The 18,293-nt window shown below is 37.4% G+C and overlaps 1 protein-coding gene across 1 annotated transcript in view; it reads left to right on the top strand.

Annotated features, from left to right (window-relative positions):
* The window catches only part of LOC139711247 (scavenger receptor cysteine-rich domain-containing protein DMBT1-like), a 107,351-nt gene extending 89,327 nt beyond the window's left edge, over positions 1-18,024 (top strand). The window contains exons 7-11 of the mRNA XM_071623161.1: positions 10,181-10,492; positions 10,751-11,077; positions 11,991-12,323; positions 13,555-13,682; positions 17,758-18,024. Coding sequence (XP_071479262.1) covers positions 10,181-10,492; positions 10,751-11,077; positions 11,991-12,323; positions 13,555-13,682; positions 17,758-18,024 — 1,367 coding nt within the window. The remainder of the gene's footprint in view (positions 1-10,180; positions 10,493-10,750; positions 11,078-11,990; positions 12,324-13,554; positions 13,683-17,757) is intronic.
* The last annotated feature ends 269 nt before the right edge of the window (positions 18,025-18,293 follow it).

The raw sequence follows: 18,293 nt of genomic DNA, 5'->3' as shown, positions 1-18,293 counted from the left end.
TCAATGGTGAACAAGTAGCAGGCCTCTCTCAAAACAAATTTGTTTGCAGTATAACGACACCTCTGGTACATATTGTAACCTTTCACTCTCAACTGGCATAGCATGCACAATCGCAAAAGTTGTTCAAATTTTCAAAACAAATGACTCCTCTGGCATTGTTTATAACTATTTCTAATTTTTCTATAGTCTTCTGAATTAATAGAAGGACTTGTCTATAACAGACTTTGTCTGTTTTCTTTGACGTTAAATGACATCATGAACCACTGTCATTATGGTCTCTGGAAATCAAGTCCACACCACGGATATTGCATTAGCCTAATTATACGATAGAATGTCGAATGCTTTAGCTGAGCAAAATCATGTCATCAGTGTGTTCATGGACCTTAGCAAGGCATTTGATACTCTCGACACACTATCCTCATGCACAAATTACAGTTCTATGAAGTTCGTGCATTCCATTCAAGATGTGGTTAAAGATTAGTTGTCAAATGGAATTTTAGTCTTTGTCTGCTATGAACCAATCAACTCTGGATTATTAACTCCAAAATGCACTGTCCCACAAGGCTCTATTTTAGGCCTCATATATATTTTTGGTGTACAACGCTGACATTTTAAACTCAACTTTGCTACTTACAATACACTCTATAAGATAGAAAAGTTTTCTGTTCTAATTCAAAATTTGATTTTTAGTTACTCCACGAACTCCTAATGCTGAATAACCAGACATGGTTTAAGAGCAATAGATTATCACTCATTTTACAAAAAAAAGACTAATTTCATTCATTTTCATTAGACGTAGACTAATGAAGATACGCAACACCCCAATATAATGGTGGATTTGGGAAGAAAATGGGAACATTAGGTTTCTTGGTATTTATACTGTATAACTGAAAATTTGAAATGGAACGTTCATGTGTGCAACATATCTTTGGTGAAATTAATTTCCTGCAATGTAGGTATGCTTCATGTCAGAGTGTATTGTATTATGTTCCAATGAACGTTGTATGCATTCTTTATAACTCCCTGATACTATATCGTACATCTCTTATTGCAACATTGTCTTGGCAACTTAAAAATAAAACGTAACAACAGCATATCAATCTTACAAAAGAAAGCGATACGTCCACGCACTTTCTCATATTCTAAAAATTATTCAGATCCCTTATTTGCAGAGTACAAACACTCATGGTAAATAACATTAAAGGAATCGTATAGTTTTGGTTGAGACCTAATTTCAGGTTTCTAACATTTTTGGTGAGATAATGAGAAACCTCTTATAAAACATGAAAGAGCATGTAATTTTACGAGGAATTCAAAGTTTATTTGATGAAAATTGGTTTTGGCATGCCTGAGATATCCAAAAAAGTGCGATTCTGATAAAGTGTGGGACCCACACTTTATTACGATCGCTTTGTTTTATTTTGTTTATGGATGTTTCAGTCATTCCAAACCCGATTTTCATCAAATAAACTTTAAATTCTTCTTAAATTGGTATGCTCTGTACTATATCATAAGTGGTTTCTTGGTATCTCGCAAAAAGTTAAAAGCCCAATTCTCATCTCCACCAATACTGTACCATCCCTTTAATATTTTCATTAACCGCAATCGCTCGGCTGAATAGTTGGTGAAAAAAAAAAATCGATAAAAAGAGTCTAGAATCAGACAAGAGAGGACTCAAACTCGGGACCTCCCTTTCAAAGGCAAGAGTCTTACCCACTATTTCACAGTGATTACAATGCCACAAACATGACAAGACACATTTTGGTAGGCAGCAATGTTGCCTGACCATGCTGAAATAAAAACTGTAAAATCAATATAGGACCCACACCAGACCAGAAGAATATAAATAAAACTCCGAAAGATCCTAATCTACATTGTGTATGAACTTGTGTCGACGGGACCTCATGAGACGATTGGAACCGGGTCAACGCAGTTTCCCGGGCACCGGTAGTCTGTCTGACAAGAGAAAGATGGGAATGTCATGACTGATGGGTTAATCAAATACCATATACAGGTACCATACCATACCATATTACATTAACTGCCTTGTTCGGTATGAAAGCACTCTTAACATGGATCAATGTAGAATCAAAACCATATCTGTGTCTATTTGCAGATTGGTTTATTGATAGGTACTCATTTTAATCTCGAAGAATTAAAGGACAAGTACATATTCATGGACATAATTGAGAGAATGCAGCAATATTAACAGAACATAATCGCTGAAAGTTTGAGGAAAATCTGACAACCTGTTCAATAGTTCGAAAGGCAACACATTGGGCGCTTTTTGTTACAATTATAAAGAAATATGTGAGGCCTATATATGATGTCTTGTTTTGGAAAGGTACATCTAGTTCTCACATGTCAAATCTCCATGATATTGGAATTGTATATACACATGTATCTATATATATATACATATATATATATATATATATATATATATATTTATTTATTTATTTATTTATTTATTTATTTATTCAGTCATTCATTTGAATTATGATATGACACGTCCCCAAATTTTGTTGAAACTGAATTAAAGTCTTTAGGAATTTCCGGGATTTCACCGCCCCGCTTTTTTTTTAGAGCTGAACAAAACTGAGGTGCGAGTATTCTGTCTTTAAGAATTTGCATAGGCCGTACATAATTTTCTCAAGCGTTCACTTGTCAAATATAGGGACTTTTATATGGTTCAGGTGTTGAAAACGTAAAATACCAAACCAGTATACCTGCTATGACGCACGACCATCTTCCAATTACGTGTAAAAACAAACAAAACAAGACAAACAAAACAAAATAAAACAAAACAAAACGAAACCAGAATTTATAGTCCCCATCCCCACTCCCATTTCCCGAATCATTGAGCAAAAGATGATGACTCAGTTAGGATACACCGTTGTCCTAATTTTCCACCAAAAGTAGGCACCATCGTTGAATTGCAATCGTAAAACGCATCCCTCGTGTGAGAGGGAGGGGGGGGGGGGGTATCACCCATTCCACATCCTCCCCCGCACATTGCTTTGAATACTAGTCTTTATTTTCAACACTTTTTGATAGAAATAGCAATCGAATATTTTACCAAAGGAGTGCACCATATCTCAAAATTTCAGGTCTGATAATACAAAATTTCCCTCTTGTAAAAAGGGTATCCCCTCCAACACTCTTCCCCGTCCCGCGCTTTTCTCTGAATAGAATTATGTGTTATTTCTTTTGTTTGGGGGGGGGGGGGATGGAAAAAAATCATATATTTTACCAAAGGGGTAGACGAGATCTCTGAATCTAAAGTCTGAACAGACAAAAATCTCCTTATTGTGTTACACAATCCCCCTTCCCAAAATTCCCTCAATATATATATTTTCTACCGTTTGGATAGAGACATACGAGTAGAAGTGCAATAGAGCTGTGCACCGATAAGGGGCGGGATACCACACACACACACACACACACACACACACACACACACACACACACACACACACATCACAGCACACACACATGAATAAAAGGCCTATATAACAAGAAATGGACGATCGGAATAATATTATTTCCTCAATTTACCTTCGGCAAACAATCGCAACCACTTTTACGGCAGTGACCCGTATTTGAAAAAAGACGGGTACATAATGTCAAGGCTCTATTATCAGTGAGTGAATTCCTAATGAACCTTTTTTCCCGAAAGAATAGCGCGCTGGCTCTTTTGAGTGAATCCGTCCAATGGAGAGTTTTTCCTCGTTTATAGCAGACAAACGTGAGGAAAAATGCCTTGTTAAAGTCTGTCAATATAGGCATAATTTTTCCACCAAAGGGATGTGGTTGATGAATTCCTTATATCATAATGTTTGTGTCAATTGTCTTATGTTTTTGTTTGATTTGCTTGCCTTTGCGGTATCTTACCTCCAGACAGTTATTTTTTCTTTTCTTTTTTGTTGTTCTTAGGCCCTTATTTTTCACTGCCACGGGTCCTGTTTTGTGTCTTTGTTTTTGTTGTTTTACGGCTCTTGTTCTGAAAAGAAATATTGGTATTGTAAAAATTCATACTTTTTCAACTGTATCCATTGCTTATCCGTTCATCATGCTTGTGGCAAATGTTTTCATGATAGATATCAACTCACGATCTGTTGATGAACTTAAAGTATACTAGCCAGTATTAATTTATATTACGTTCTCCTTGAACCGAATAGACGCATATAACATGGGTTGCTATGCAATTTAAAGATTACATTGTACGTCTGAGGCTGCTATTGAAGGTCCTTATTTTTTGTTAGTTGTAACGTCGTCCATTAAACAAAACAATGTTCGCGGGTCATTTATCTTACTCCCATGCGCAAACCGTGTCCTTGTGTACAGCGACTTCGTTGCATTTCAGTTCAGACGTTGATTTCTATATTACAAAAAAAACACACACACACACACACACACACACATCAGCATCCAAAATCGCGTTGGTTGACATAATGGGGGAAACTGACATCAAGAGTTGAAGATCCTTTAATTTTATCTCTCCACAACTAAACTAAACAGTTGAGACCCATTGACGCAGGGCCCGAAAAAATGCAATGTCATATGATTGCCCGATTGTGAGGGTACAACAAAATATCAATATGCCATGACTTGACATAAATTATTGCAGAAACAATAAGCTTCCCAGGAGAAATATAGGCGATCAGTTATATTTCGTAGCTTCTGGTCATATGCCCGTGTATAAACTTGTCGGCTTCGTTATTCGAGGACACAATTCTTTCAATAAGGATGTATTGGGGTAATGCTGCCTGCCAGTAGGGCGGCCCGTGACCATATTTGCGGTCAGTTAGTTGTCGCAGTATTATAAGCACTTTGGAATGACGGACCTTCGGGATAACAAACTTTCGGGATTCCAAACCGTATTTTCATATTTCAGAGAGAAACTTCGGAATGGCAAACCTTAATGACGAACTATACCTGACCAATTTCAAGACACTCCAATTAAGTCGCGTTCTTCACGGTTCTTCCAAGATTTCCGAAGTTAATTTTCTCTCTCTCACAACAGTGAGCTAGTATGTTGTCGAAGCTAGTTATATTGTACACAGTTATTTAGAATTTCTCTAAACCTTTACGACTAGAAACGGCAAACATTTCTATCAGCTTATTTGTTCCCATGTACCCGCAAATTCATTTCTCTTTATAAGATATGTATAATACATATAATGTTTGTAATAATACTGCTGAATTGTAAAGAGATATTCATCCAATGCCATTCAATAAAACTTATTTTTGTCTTGCCATTACAGGTATTGCAATTTTATCGACCCAACGTATATTGATTCCGATCTATTTCTTTTGACACAAAGTGACTGTGCGTGTGTCTATAAAGAGAACGACCGCGCTTTTATTTTTTTCAATTAAGCATTGTAACTGCAATTTCGGAACGCCTATCAATTCATCATACACTCACTTTGACCCGACAATGCCTGACAAAACGTCACTATCATAGAAAATGAAAAGGCAGCACATCGCGGCACAATAAATGGGCACCTCTGAGGGCAACCCCCCCCCCCCCCCCAAAAAAAAGGAAGGTTCCATTCATCGTCCGTAAGTCAGCAATTTTCATTCCCCCCTGGCTGCCTCATAATGATTTATGCATCGCTTGTTAAAAGGGCATTATGGAAGTAGCACTGGATGGGTGCACGAACAGATTCAAACGACAACACTGCGTTAGAAGCACCCTAGGTCAAGTACTTGGAAACTGATATATCAGTATACATTGTAGTAGCGCCTGAACAATTATCGAATTACCTTCACCAACCAGGCATACAGGCAACAAGGCACACTAGCGGGCAATTGGGTGGTACGTGACACAGTTCTTAAGCGATTACTCATTTGACAGAGTTCTAAGTTCGTATTTTGCCCTTCTGCATTTTTGTATTCGTATTTCTCCCATTCGCATTTGCATTCGTATTTTTTCTGTTTTCCATTTTGTACGACCATGGATGATTTTTGTAGACTACCAAAAATTCATGACGACACGTACCCTGCAATATTGCCCTAACCTGTGCTAGAGTGATCAGAATTGTGATCGAGACAAGTGTTCAATCTTTCATCTGAGAAACATCATCATGTGGACCCTATTGGTTGCAGGGATATCTGTATTTCTTTATCGCCTTCCAGTTGTTTCGTCATGTGAGTATTTACTTCAAGTATAAGTTCATCATTGCAATATAAATCTTCCATGTAACAGTTATTCACATTTGGAAGTGGCATACAAATGGCAACTTAGATGTTGAGCATGGGCAAATCTCCCTTGTACATTATTGTAACTTCAGAACAATTGGATAATGAAAAAAGAAGCTCACTGTTGGTTGCTGTTGTTGTTCAGTATAGAGTTTAGTTCTTGTAAAAAAAGTAAAGAGGCTGTGATTACGGTAATGTCAGTTCATAGATTCTTGTAGGGCAGAAAATGAGAGTGGGTGGATTTGATAGGGGACAACAATTCTGACTAGGCCTACATGAATGCAGTAATGTTCTCTTCTTTGGAAAGAACGGAGTGTTTTGCAAGAAAAAGGAGGAAAATGTGCCCTTGAAATTTGCAGGAATGTCATTTTTTTTTTTTAGTTTACTGTTGTTACAGACTGTAGAATCGTTTGGAAAATCTCATCATAGTACACAAATCTACTAGTATAAGAAATCATGGAATGTCGAAGGAAATCAATAATAAATGATCTTATGATCTTAGAAGCGTCATTCCTTGCATCACAAACGTACAAAAAGTTACCAGCCATGGAAGTTTAGTTATAGGCAGATTCTAAGTTTTAAAATAACGCATAACTCAACTAAAATGGACTCTCCTAACCAGTCTAAATATTGGAACGAAAGCTCATGTTTTGAAAGAGTGTGTAATGAGAAAAGACTTAGGGTCTATTCAAGTACTTGACTTTCCAAGCCGTGCTCTCTGCATTGAAAGGGTTAGAAAACAGGATGTAAGCTTCCATATGGCAATAATAATGAAGGGATAGTCAAATTTTGTTGATTTTAAGTATGCGTTATTATCACATTCAACTTACAATTGATACGAACATTCAAAGCAGTAGCATCATCCTTTCATAAGTTATTAAAGTTGAAAGTAAAGAGTGTGTAAAATTAAGAAGGGGAATTTAAGTATATAGGCCTATAATCACACCACTCTACTATAGAGTGTTCCAGTAAAGCTGCTAAAACATATTTCCCCGTTCGCTTTATGATCCTCAATTAAGATCAATGTAGGAGAAGAACTGCTCTTTCAGAAAATATGAACAACTCAACATTGACTAGGTCATAGATTGACCCGTTTCACCTATTTTGAGTCTTCACGTAAAATCAGGTCGTGTGACTTTGGGTTGGGTTTGCGATGCATGGACACATATAATCATAATAGCAAGGTGTATCTAAAAACACTACAATCCAATCACAGTTCGTTTTGAGGCCATCGACGCAAAAAAAAAACAAAACAATAACTGCGATTGCCTCCACAGCATACATTTCTACCACTATAATATACAGCTCATTCTCTTCGCCCCAGATGGCATTATTGTTTGGTTTTCATTGTTGCGCTTGACCAAATCTATTCTTTCGTTTCTACTTTGACAAAGCTGTGAATATTTGATGGCCTCCATTCTTCTTTGTTTGAGTGTTTTGCTCTGTTAGAATTTTTCTAGAAGTTGGACAGATATCAAATCACGGGCCTTTTAATCATGATAGATGACAAAGCATTTAGCAACACATGGAAATATCTACGTTTAGGAACTTGAAAAAGCGAAATCATTCTTACACGTAAAATCATGGAATATATAGTGTCAACTTCATGCCATTAGAGGGAAATGAATCATAAGTACGTATAATGTGGGTTCGGTGCCTTTTAGTGCACCTCTCAATTCTTTTTCTTTTCTCAACTGAAGTATAACTTTATATTTTTAATAGTATGCATGCATATGTTTATCTGTATCATTTATCCTTTGCAAAGTCGAATGTATATGTTTATGATATAGGGCCAATGGAACGTTCTCAAAAGTGGGGAGGGGCACTTCCGGGTTTTATCAGCTGACAAGCCAGAAAAAACAAACGCAAAAACAACGGCTTTACCGCGCTCACACTTCACGGTTTCATTCTATTTCTAGTGCCACTTCCGGGGTAAAAAAAAAAATGGGGGGCCTCCCTCCCGTTCCACCGACCTTGTGATATAAATCTTGATACATTCTGTGTTAGGTTTTGTTGAAAAAAGAAGAATGAAAATGAATAATTTGAATAGAATTGAAAATTGGACATCAATTGATCAAAGAAGACTGCTGGAATTTTGCCAAGGGGTTACATAAATTGATATGCAATTGTATGTACAATATATATATATATATATATATATATATATATATATATAATTAGATATGTATATAATTATATACATCATACATATATAACTACATGATATATATACATCATACATATATAACTACATTGTCTTTACACTGACGAAGGTCTGAGGCAGACCGAAAATTTTGTAATAAAAAACTTCTCGTTGGATCCATGGCGTACTTGAGACTCTTTCTTCTTATTATTACAACATTCGAAGTCCAACACGTGGAAAGTTCCAAGATGAACATATGTATGTATATATATATATGTATATATATATATATATATATAACATAAACTGTATTAATATTAACTCCCTCTCCCTCTCTTTCATTATATATTTGATTATTATATATATATATATATATATATATATATATATAATGAAAGAGAGGGAGAGGGAGTTAATATATCTATTTTTGTTCTTAAAAAAAAAAGCTTTACAAATAACCTTGTCCTTGTCATCAGAAAATTGTTATTTCAAATTCATGAGTTGCCTTTTTTTATTCTTCCTAAAATCACACTGATTTCCATGCTACGTGGCACATTGATATAAAACAATATATATATTGTTGTATATCAATGTGCCATTGTTGCCGGATGGTAAAGCTGGAACAAAGGTTATAAAAGATAACAAGTGGTTCAGATAAAAATGGAAAGGCTTACATAACATAAAAATCTAAAATCTATGAAAAAAAATAGTACTAATAGTGTCACTAGCACTTTTTTTTCTATTTATATCGTAATTTTTTTTTTTTTTAATCTACAGGATAGCCCCATCAGTATGCAGGTACGCTGCAAAAAGTCCGGTGTTAAATAGTGAACACCGAACTGGAGTTAAATTTTCGGTGCTCATTTATGGTGTTAAATTAACACCTACGGGTGTCATTTCCAAATTTTAAACTGTTTTTTGAAGAGTTTCTTAGTAACTGCACTTCTTGCTGATTTTTAATTTAAACAAGACGATCAAGAATTTTATATCAAAATATTAGATTTTTGAAAAAATGTGAAAATAAATTTACACCAAAGTAACACCAGCTGGTGTGGTCCCTTATTGAAGCTGGACGGGTGTTAAACCATTGATATTAACACCAGCAAATATCAAATCAACACCATGTGGTGTCATTTTTGAATTAACACCAGTACAGTGTCAAAATAACACCAGGTACAGTGTCAAATTAACACCACGAAGTGTCAGGTGAACACTTTTCAACACCATCACAGTGCATTTTTAACACCTGTGGGTGTGGTCCTTTATTGAAGTTTGATCGGTGTTAGATTTAACACCCGTGGTGTTAAATCTAACACCGATGTTTTTTACAGTGTACTTTTCTTCTTGGGGGTTGAGTACATGAAATCAAAGATATCACTCGATGATATAGAATGCAATAAAGCAATAATGAAATAAGGCAGTATGCAATAAAACAATGAAGCAATATACAGCTCACTATTGTGAGTCGTGAGCAACACCTATCAACTACACGTTGTATAACGTTCTGGAACTATTGAGAATTGTTTTTTTTTCTTTAAAAGAAACAAACTTTGCAAATAACCTTGTCCTTGTCATCAGAAAATTGTTATTTCAAATTCATGAGTTGCCTTTTATTTATTCTTCCTAAAATTATACTGATTGCCATGCTACGTGTTGTCATGATACATGCTCTGATGAGTTTCTTTATGCGCGTTCGTGTCTTTACTGACATAATAGGTGGAACGCGGTGAGTCTATTAAAACTAACACAGCTCCTTCCGTTGGAAAAAAAAAAATGATTTCAATACGAGACCGCTTGACGTACATTCCTTTGCAGTAGAGACAACTCCAGTGCGGCTGGTCGGTGGAGAAAGTCTAACCGAAGGGCGAGTGGAGCTGTATTATGACGGCGACTGGTCGACAGTCTGTGACGATAACTGGGATATTCGAGACGCAAAAGTCGTATGTTCCATGCTTGGCTATCTTGGGACGAGTCGTGCTACATCGGGAGCCGAGTTTGGACAAGGTACAGGGCTCATCCTACTTGACGATGTGAATTGTGCCGGGGACGAGGTTGATATATTGCAGTGTCCCCACAACGGACTTGGTACCCATAATTGTGGACATCACGAGGACGCGGGCGTCGTCTGCGTGAACATTTCTGGTACGAAAATTAACTTCTTTATGATTAAGAAGAGGTGTTTAATCTCAATGAAAACATAAATGAAACCTTGAAGTCGTCCAGAGCTTCAGTATTAGACGCGATTTTTGTATGTTAATTATGACGAGTGAGGACTTAATAATGAAACTAAGATAGCTTCTTTCATAGACAAAAAAAAAAGTTTGACAGAAGAAGGTATAAATGTATCTATCATTGGGCATGCTGAGAATTCATGATCTGTTTGCATCAACTTAATTGCAGTTCAGGCAACGCCTGTGCGACTGGTCGGTGGAGAAAGTCTGAACGAAGGGCGAGTGGAGCTGTATTATGACAGCAAATGGTCGACAGTCTGTGACGATAACTGGGATATCCAAGACGCTCAAGTAGTGTGTGCCATGCTCGGCTATCTTGGGGCGAGACGTGCTACATATGGGGCCGAGTTTGGACCGGGTACTGGGCTCATCCTACTGGACGAAGTGAATTGTGCTGGGGACGAGGTTCATTTATTGCAGTGCCCCCACAATGGACTTGGAAGTCATAATTGTGGACATCATGAAGACGCGGGTGTCGTTTGCTTGAACATTACTGGTATGCATAAAGTTTCTGGTTTGTATGATATCACGTCTATCTACACGTATGTAATTATTTTCGTTTATTGAGAGACGAGAACTTATAGTTCCAGTATTCATGTATCCACGACACTCAATTGCTGACTGCTTTTATTTTTTCTTCTGGAATTTAAGTAACAATTATCAATAATCATCCAATGACATTTCCGAGTAAAAATATGCATATTCGAATGTAATCATTTGCTTCTGCCACTCGGTATGTAGTACATAAGATTCCTCTTTCACTGAAATCATTCATGTGGTTAAACCTAATGATTATGAAATAGCATATCTATTATGTTTATTGAATCTGAATTAAAGTGCTATTATTGTGATCATCATTATAATTATAATGTCATCATTATCATGATGTTATCATAATCATGAAGTATATACAATACACTGTAGTGTAGGCTTGAAAAACCTAGACAGCAATGATTGAAGCGTTTCATTGAATGCGTTGCAGTATCTATTTTTTTTTTGTAAGTGATTTATGAATTGTTCATAACCTCCTTTTTCAGCTTCATTACATAGAAAAGTTACAAAAATGTGGCACTAGAGATGATTCAGTTCAAACAAAAGTGGATATTCAAAATATTTTGTAATCGTGGTTCTTATTTGAGTAGAAGGCACAGTAAAAACTCGTATGCGTTCTGGGTATTTTTTTTTTATAGAGAAGCTGCTTTTTTCTTAAAATGGAAATAGTGTGGGGAAAGACATACTATTTCAAGTGGGGGAGGGGTCACTTTGCATATTTCTTACATGGTATGTTTCTTTGAGAGACCGAGACAAGGATGTGTCGCACCACATCAGACAAAAATAATATTCAAGAGAAAGGATTGACATCGAGATGAAGTACGATGGAATACGTCTTTTCCTTTATCCACTGTCAGCGGCAAACGTTCACGAAGCCTTGCGATTGGTCGGTGGCAATGAACCAAACGAAGGTAGGGTGGAACTGTACTTTGACGGCAGCTGGTCAACCATCTGCGACGATGACTGGGACCTGTTTGATGCCAACGTGGTCTGTTCAATGCTGGGTTATCTACGAGCAAGCCGAGCTTCATCACAGGCAGAGTTTGGTCCTGGGGCCGGACCAATTCTCCTGGACGACTTGATGTGTCGGGGCAGTGAAATAAGCATCTTTGCCTGTCCACATGAGGGCATTGGCGTTCATAACTGCGGTCACCACGAGGACGCAGGTGTTGTGTGCTCGAACGCTACGGGTATGCTTTTATGTACGGTATTATTTTAAAACAACTAAAATCAGCTATCTATCATTTGCAGATTAAAAAAAATAACAACTGAAGTCTTTCAAAATAGTTTGAGTAATAGACAGGTCACAGAATGTTGTGGACAACAATATCAAGAAAATATAAAGGGAATTCCACACACACACACACACAAATCACCTTTCTAGCATAATGAAAGATCACTTGACTAACCGCTTTCAGAAAGCAGTGGGAATGATTGTTATCCTTAACATATGTCAGTATCAAGTTGATGGAATGTGTAATTTTCATGAAAAAGATTTTTTTTTGTGTGCGTAATTCCCTTTATATTTTCTTTATATTGTTGTCCACACATGACGCCATTACCTCTAGTAGTCTCCTTATCCAGAGGTTCCAGCACAAAAACTTTACAAATTCATAACTTTTGCATCGATTGTCCCATTTTCCTCAAACTTTAACTGATACATTCTACTAATGTTGCTGTTTTCACTCAATCCACGTTTCTCTTAAAGGGACTGTACAGTACTGGTTTAGGTGGGGATTCATGTTTTGGACATTTCTAAGTGAGATAATGAGAAACCTCTTATGAAATATGAAAGAGCATGTAATTTTAAGAAGGATTCAAAGTCTATTTGATGAAAATTGGTTTTCATATGGCTGAGATATCCAAAAAAAGTGATAATAATAAAAGACAGGCCATGCCTTTTATTAGGATCTCTTTGTTTCACCTTGTTTTTTGGATATCTCAGCCATTTCAAAACCGATTGTCGTCAAATAAACTTTTGATACCCCTTAGAATTGCATACTCTTTGACATCTCATAGAGTGGTTTCTGAATATCTCGCAAAACGTTAAAAGCTAAATCCTCACCTCGACCAGAACTGTACACACCCTTTAAGGTTTGGGTTTCCTTTAATGCATTTTCGAATGGTTTAGCTTTTAATGAATATTTGCATGATTTGCTGCGTTTTATATAAAATTGCGTATCAATATGTGAACTGAGTTATTTAACCAGTTTGATAGCAGAGGTGTATTAAAATTCTCACTTCTATGACAATGAAAGGACAAACTCTCCCAGGGAATGAAAACTTCTCTTATATCTTTATGATTTGTGTATTATGGCGTGTTTTGTCTTCTTTTCTGGTGAACAGTGGTGTAGGATGCTTTGAGATTATTGTCAACGTTAATTCAAATTTGTTGTCTGATAAATTTTTTTCCTCCCGAAGTATCCGATACAGAAATAGGCCTTCGGCTGATCGGTGGAAACGGTCCGAACGAAGGCAGAGTGGAGATATTCTACAACGGGACTTGGTCAACTGTCTGTGACGATGGCTGGGACTTGCCAGATGCACGGGTGATTTGTTCAATGCTAGGATATCACGGCGCAGTTCGTGCTACAACGTCTGCCGAGTTCGGACCTGCAACGGGCCCTATCCTTTTGGACAACGTAACTTGTGAAGGGCATGAACCAAACATTTTTGAATGTCACCACAACGGGTACTGCAGACACAACTGCAGCCACAACGAAGACGCAGGTGTCGTGTGCACAAATGCAATAGGTAACAACCACTCCATGACAATCCTCTCTGATCATAAATCGCACTAAACCATTATTCTTTAATTGAAATAATACTTCATTTCCATACAGCAAATGCTTATACATGATAAAAAGAATGCATTTGTCAAGTCATATTGTTTTTATCAGAATGTGCAAGAATACAATGAATATAATGAAAAGAGGTGCTGATAGACGTGGATCAGTCGCTAAACAATTTGCAGATGTCATATGTGATCCAGCATCACAACACCAACAAAAAAAAAAACATATCCAGACATGGATTTCTGATTAAAATGAAAAAAAAAAATGGAAGAGCAGAATTTAAGCTTTAACATGATGTATAATTCAATTCAAATGGACTCTCATAAGCTATCTACAGTAGATATTGCAAAGAAAACATACACTCTGGGAAAGTGTTTACTGAGATATGTGTTTCTGAAGTGCATTTATCCTGCTCTGTTCACACACATTCTATCCATGACCAATACCAACTTTCAAAGCAGTAGCATCATCCTTTCAAAAGTTATTGGAGTTGAAAGTCTAGAATGTGTAAAGATTTTTTTTTTTTGTAAAGATGAAAAGGGGACTGTAAGACACACCTATTCACACTATTCTACAAAATAGTGTTCCAGAAAAACTTCGTTAAACACAACCTCCATTAGTTTTATAATCCCAAACTTTACCACAATGTTGATGAAGTTTTGCTCTTTGAGAAAATATGAAAGACTCAAGATGACTTGGTTGACCCACCTCACCTATTTTGAGTTATGACACAAAATCAGTGAGTGACTTTTTGCTGTTATGATCCATGGCGACACATATTATAGGCCTATAAATTATGTATATATAATTACAACATGTATAAAACATCATAAACATGCCTATAATATATCTATATATTATGTAATCGATATGATTGACCAAAGTAGAATAAAACACACAAAAAATATTGTCGCACGTTTCCTCAGCTCAAGGTTCTCTGGTCCCTGTTCCATCGGTGGTCAAACTTTGTCCAGAGTCGTGCCAACACAACGCACATACATTCTGCTACTGCGACTCCATCTGCACATCCCTTGGGGATTGCTGCGAAGACTTCATCAGCAATTCCTCAAACCTGTCCCCCGGAAGGTCCGATACGATCCCGCGCTTGGAGTATTGGTCTTGCCTTACAGTCCCATTGGAATTTCATCTTAAGAACTGGTTACTTGTGAACAGATGTCCATCTGCCCACGGAAATGCATCGATTATTGAACAATGTGAATTTGTTGGACATGACAGAATCTTAACCGATGGTCAAGGCGTTTTTTATGTGAATGAATATTGCGCGGAGTGTCACGGGGCCAGAAACACATCATTACTTCAGGAATATGCTTTCTTCGACAACTTTACAACAAATACTTCACAGGGTCTACTGACATTCCGTAGTTACCGCTTACTTTCGAAGAACGATTCAGTCTCTCCTCCTAGGGAATGTTCTCTTTCATTCAACTCGATTGTCACGACATGCTCCGAGAGTAACGACAGTGTGCCAATGGCGGTCGAAGCCTGTGGACGCTTTTCATCGGTAGTACATGTGGATGGCAGACCCTATAAAAATGAACACTGTGCAGTGTGTAACCAAATTTTTGGTAATGAACATTTATCCAATCAACCCTTACTTTGCCCACTGGTTGCCACATTCGTAAACCATGCACCCATCATACCAGGTGGACCACCAGATCAAGTCGCAAATGTTGTTGTGTATGCTCCAGAACAATTTGTGAGAAAACTGTGCCCCAACGGATTATTTCTGGAAAACTATCGGTGCATACCCGAAGACGCAGAGTGGCCATCGTGTCAGTCTCTCCTCTTATCTTACGCCGTCCTACAGAACAGTGACGCAGTGGGATGCCTTACCGGTCTCGGAATCAAGTCAGTATTGACCGAAAGCATTGAGAACGCAACAGCTGCAACCAATACATTATATATCTACGATATTGTTGGGGATGATTTGCCTCCTCGTAGTGAAATTATGATTATGATACTAAACAGCATTGCCACATTTAACAGCACGTGTCCCGAGATAGAAATAGAGCTTCAGGAGGCTTGCCTCATTTCAGAAGCAAGTGCCGGTGTTGAGTGTCAAGGAGAATGGTTTACAGGCCCCCCGAAAATTTTCCAGCCAGTGCAGATCAACGGATCAAACTATGTTTTGTTTAACGAGACTTACATCAATCCCGTGAAATGGAAAAATGCCACAACCTACACCCTTATATCTGAAGCTACTATATTTGAGGCAACACCACATTTTCATCTGTGCGGAAAACGCGAAGATATTCTGGACTGCCCGTCTGTTTTGATTGACATATTCGAAATCATCACTCTAGAAAATATAACTGGTTTGAAGATCATTGGTCATGATGTGTCAGTACCACAGGGGGAATTCGCCCTACTGCCGAACGGAAGTGCCCTGGTATGCTGGTCTTCTGATATAGCTGACAGCGGACTGAGGTACTTTTCGCCCCTCACGAAAGCCCAAACTATCGTTGGTCATGTTGTGATTGGTTTATCATCACTATGTCTCTTAGCAACAATGGTGACGTATTCCGTTCACGAGCAACTAAGAAACATTCAAGGCATATCTGTTCTCAACATGATCATTGCTTTACTGATTGGGCAGGTGCTGATAGAGTATCCAACCACTTATCTTTATCAATGGCCAACACTCTGTCAGACAGTCGGTGTTCTTGCACACTTCTTTCTCCTCGCTGCGTTTAGCTGGATGAATGTTCTGGCTGGGAATCTTTGGCGTAGTTTTGCTCTGACCGAATTCAAATCGAAACCAAGTCGTGAGAAAGTACGACATGCTGCATTGCGCTTTTGCCTGATAGGTTGGGGTGTCCCGGCTCTCTTTGTTTCTCTCTGTCTCATTGTGCATTTTGAGGGGCGTGACGTTTTCTCGTTGAGGTACGGTGGTAGAGGCTGTTGGATATATCCTTTCAGAGATAACGTCATTGTTTTCCTCATACCGGTTGCCTTGAGTCTCACGCTGAATGTCGTATTCTTCATTCTTACTGTACGTGAAATCAAAGCGCTGAAGAGCAACTCTGACATTTTGACTTCAAACCATGAGAAGAGGGAGCGAAGACAAGAATTGATTACGTACGCAAAGGTAGGTAAAACAATATTTCTCATCTTTGTTGTTGAATATGAAGCTGAAGATATGGAGCAAGAGGATAATTCCTCGATCATCCAAATGATTGTTTTTGTCATTTTTTAAGTAGAACAGACATCTCTCTTCCAAATGTTTGATCATCCAAGACGGAATTGGAACCAGTTAACCAAATTGCTAACACAGAATAACACTAACATGACTATGTTTGAGACGCAAAACTTCAAGTGAAGAAATGAAAAAAGACGATTTCATCGTGCCTTTATTCAATTTAAAATTTATCAAATGTTATTATTTTCGTTACATTTTTGTACTGATTTCGTGACATTATTTGTATACTCAAACATTTCAATGGGTCCTCAATTTGTTAGAGATGAAACAAAAAAATATAAAATTTGAACTTGAACTTAAAAATTCCGTACATGTTTAATAATGTACATAATTATGATTACAAATTATGTATTTGTTTTTGTTTTTGTTTTTTTTTGCAAATCAAACTAATCACATGCAATGTAGCAACAGTTTTTTAACAGTTTTTGCATCGTAACTTTCACAGAACGAAATACAATGTATTCTTATGTAGAGTTAAAGGAAAAAAGTCTGGCACGTCTACTATTGGAATTGGCTTCCCTGCTTTGTCAAATACAATATTGGAGTGACAGTATACACTTCTTCTCTTTCTGCTATTTGTTTTTTCATTGTGTCTTTTTGATATTACAGATTTCAAGCTTGATGGGATTCGGCTGGATAACAAGTTTCATTGCGGCCGCGGTCCAGCTTTCGTTCGCCTTCTACGTCTTCACTCTGGCCGTGGCTGTCCAAGGAATTCTGGTCTTCTGGTCATTCGGTCTCAACAGAAGAGTCAGAAAAATGTGGCAAGACTGGGCCAGGACAAAATTCGGCCATTCGGAAGGAAATAGGAACAAAAAAGAGGAGCTGGTCGCTACTTCTTCTAATCAATCGGCTACACATTCAACCTCACTGTAAAAAAAAAAAAAATAATAATAATGATAATGATTATATGTGACCGTGCACCTAAAAAACGAACATAAAGTCGCACACACTGATTTTGCGTGAGGACTGAAAATATATGAAATGGGTCAACCTAGCCGAACTTGACTTTTTCATATTTTCTAAAAGAGCGGGTCTTCTTTTACATCATGCTAAAATTTGGTATCATAAAACGGGCAGGAAAGTGTGTTTTTTAGCAGTTTATCTCGAACGTTTTTGGTAGAATAGTGTGATTAGGTGTGTCT

The sequence above is a fragment of the Diadema antillarum genome, unplaced genomic scaffold (assembly GCF_040938485.1).
Source record: "Diadema antillarum isolate AM-2024a unplaced genomic scaffold, OU_Dant_1.0 seq00001629_RagTag, whole genome shotgun sequence".
Taxonomy (NCBI): Eukaryota; Metazoa; Echinodermata; class Echinoidea; order Diadematoida; family Diadematidae; genus Diadema; species Diadema antillarum.
This window is presented reverse-complemented; position numbering and strand designations above follow the sequence as displayed.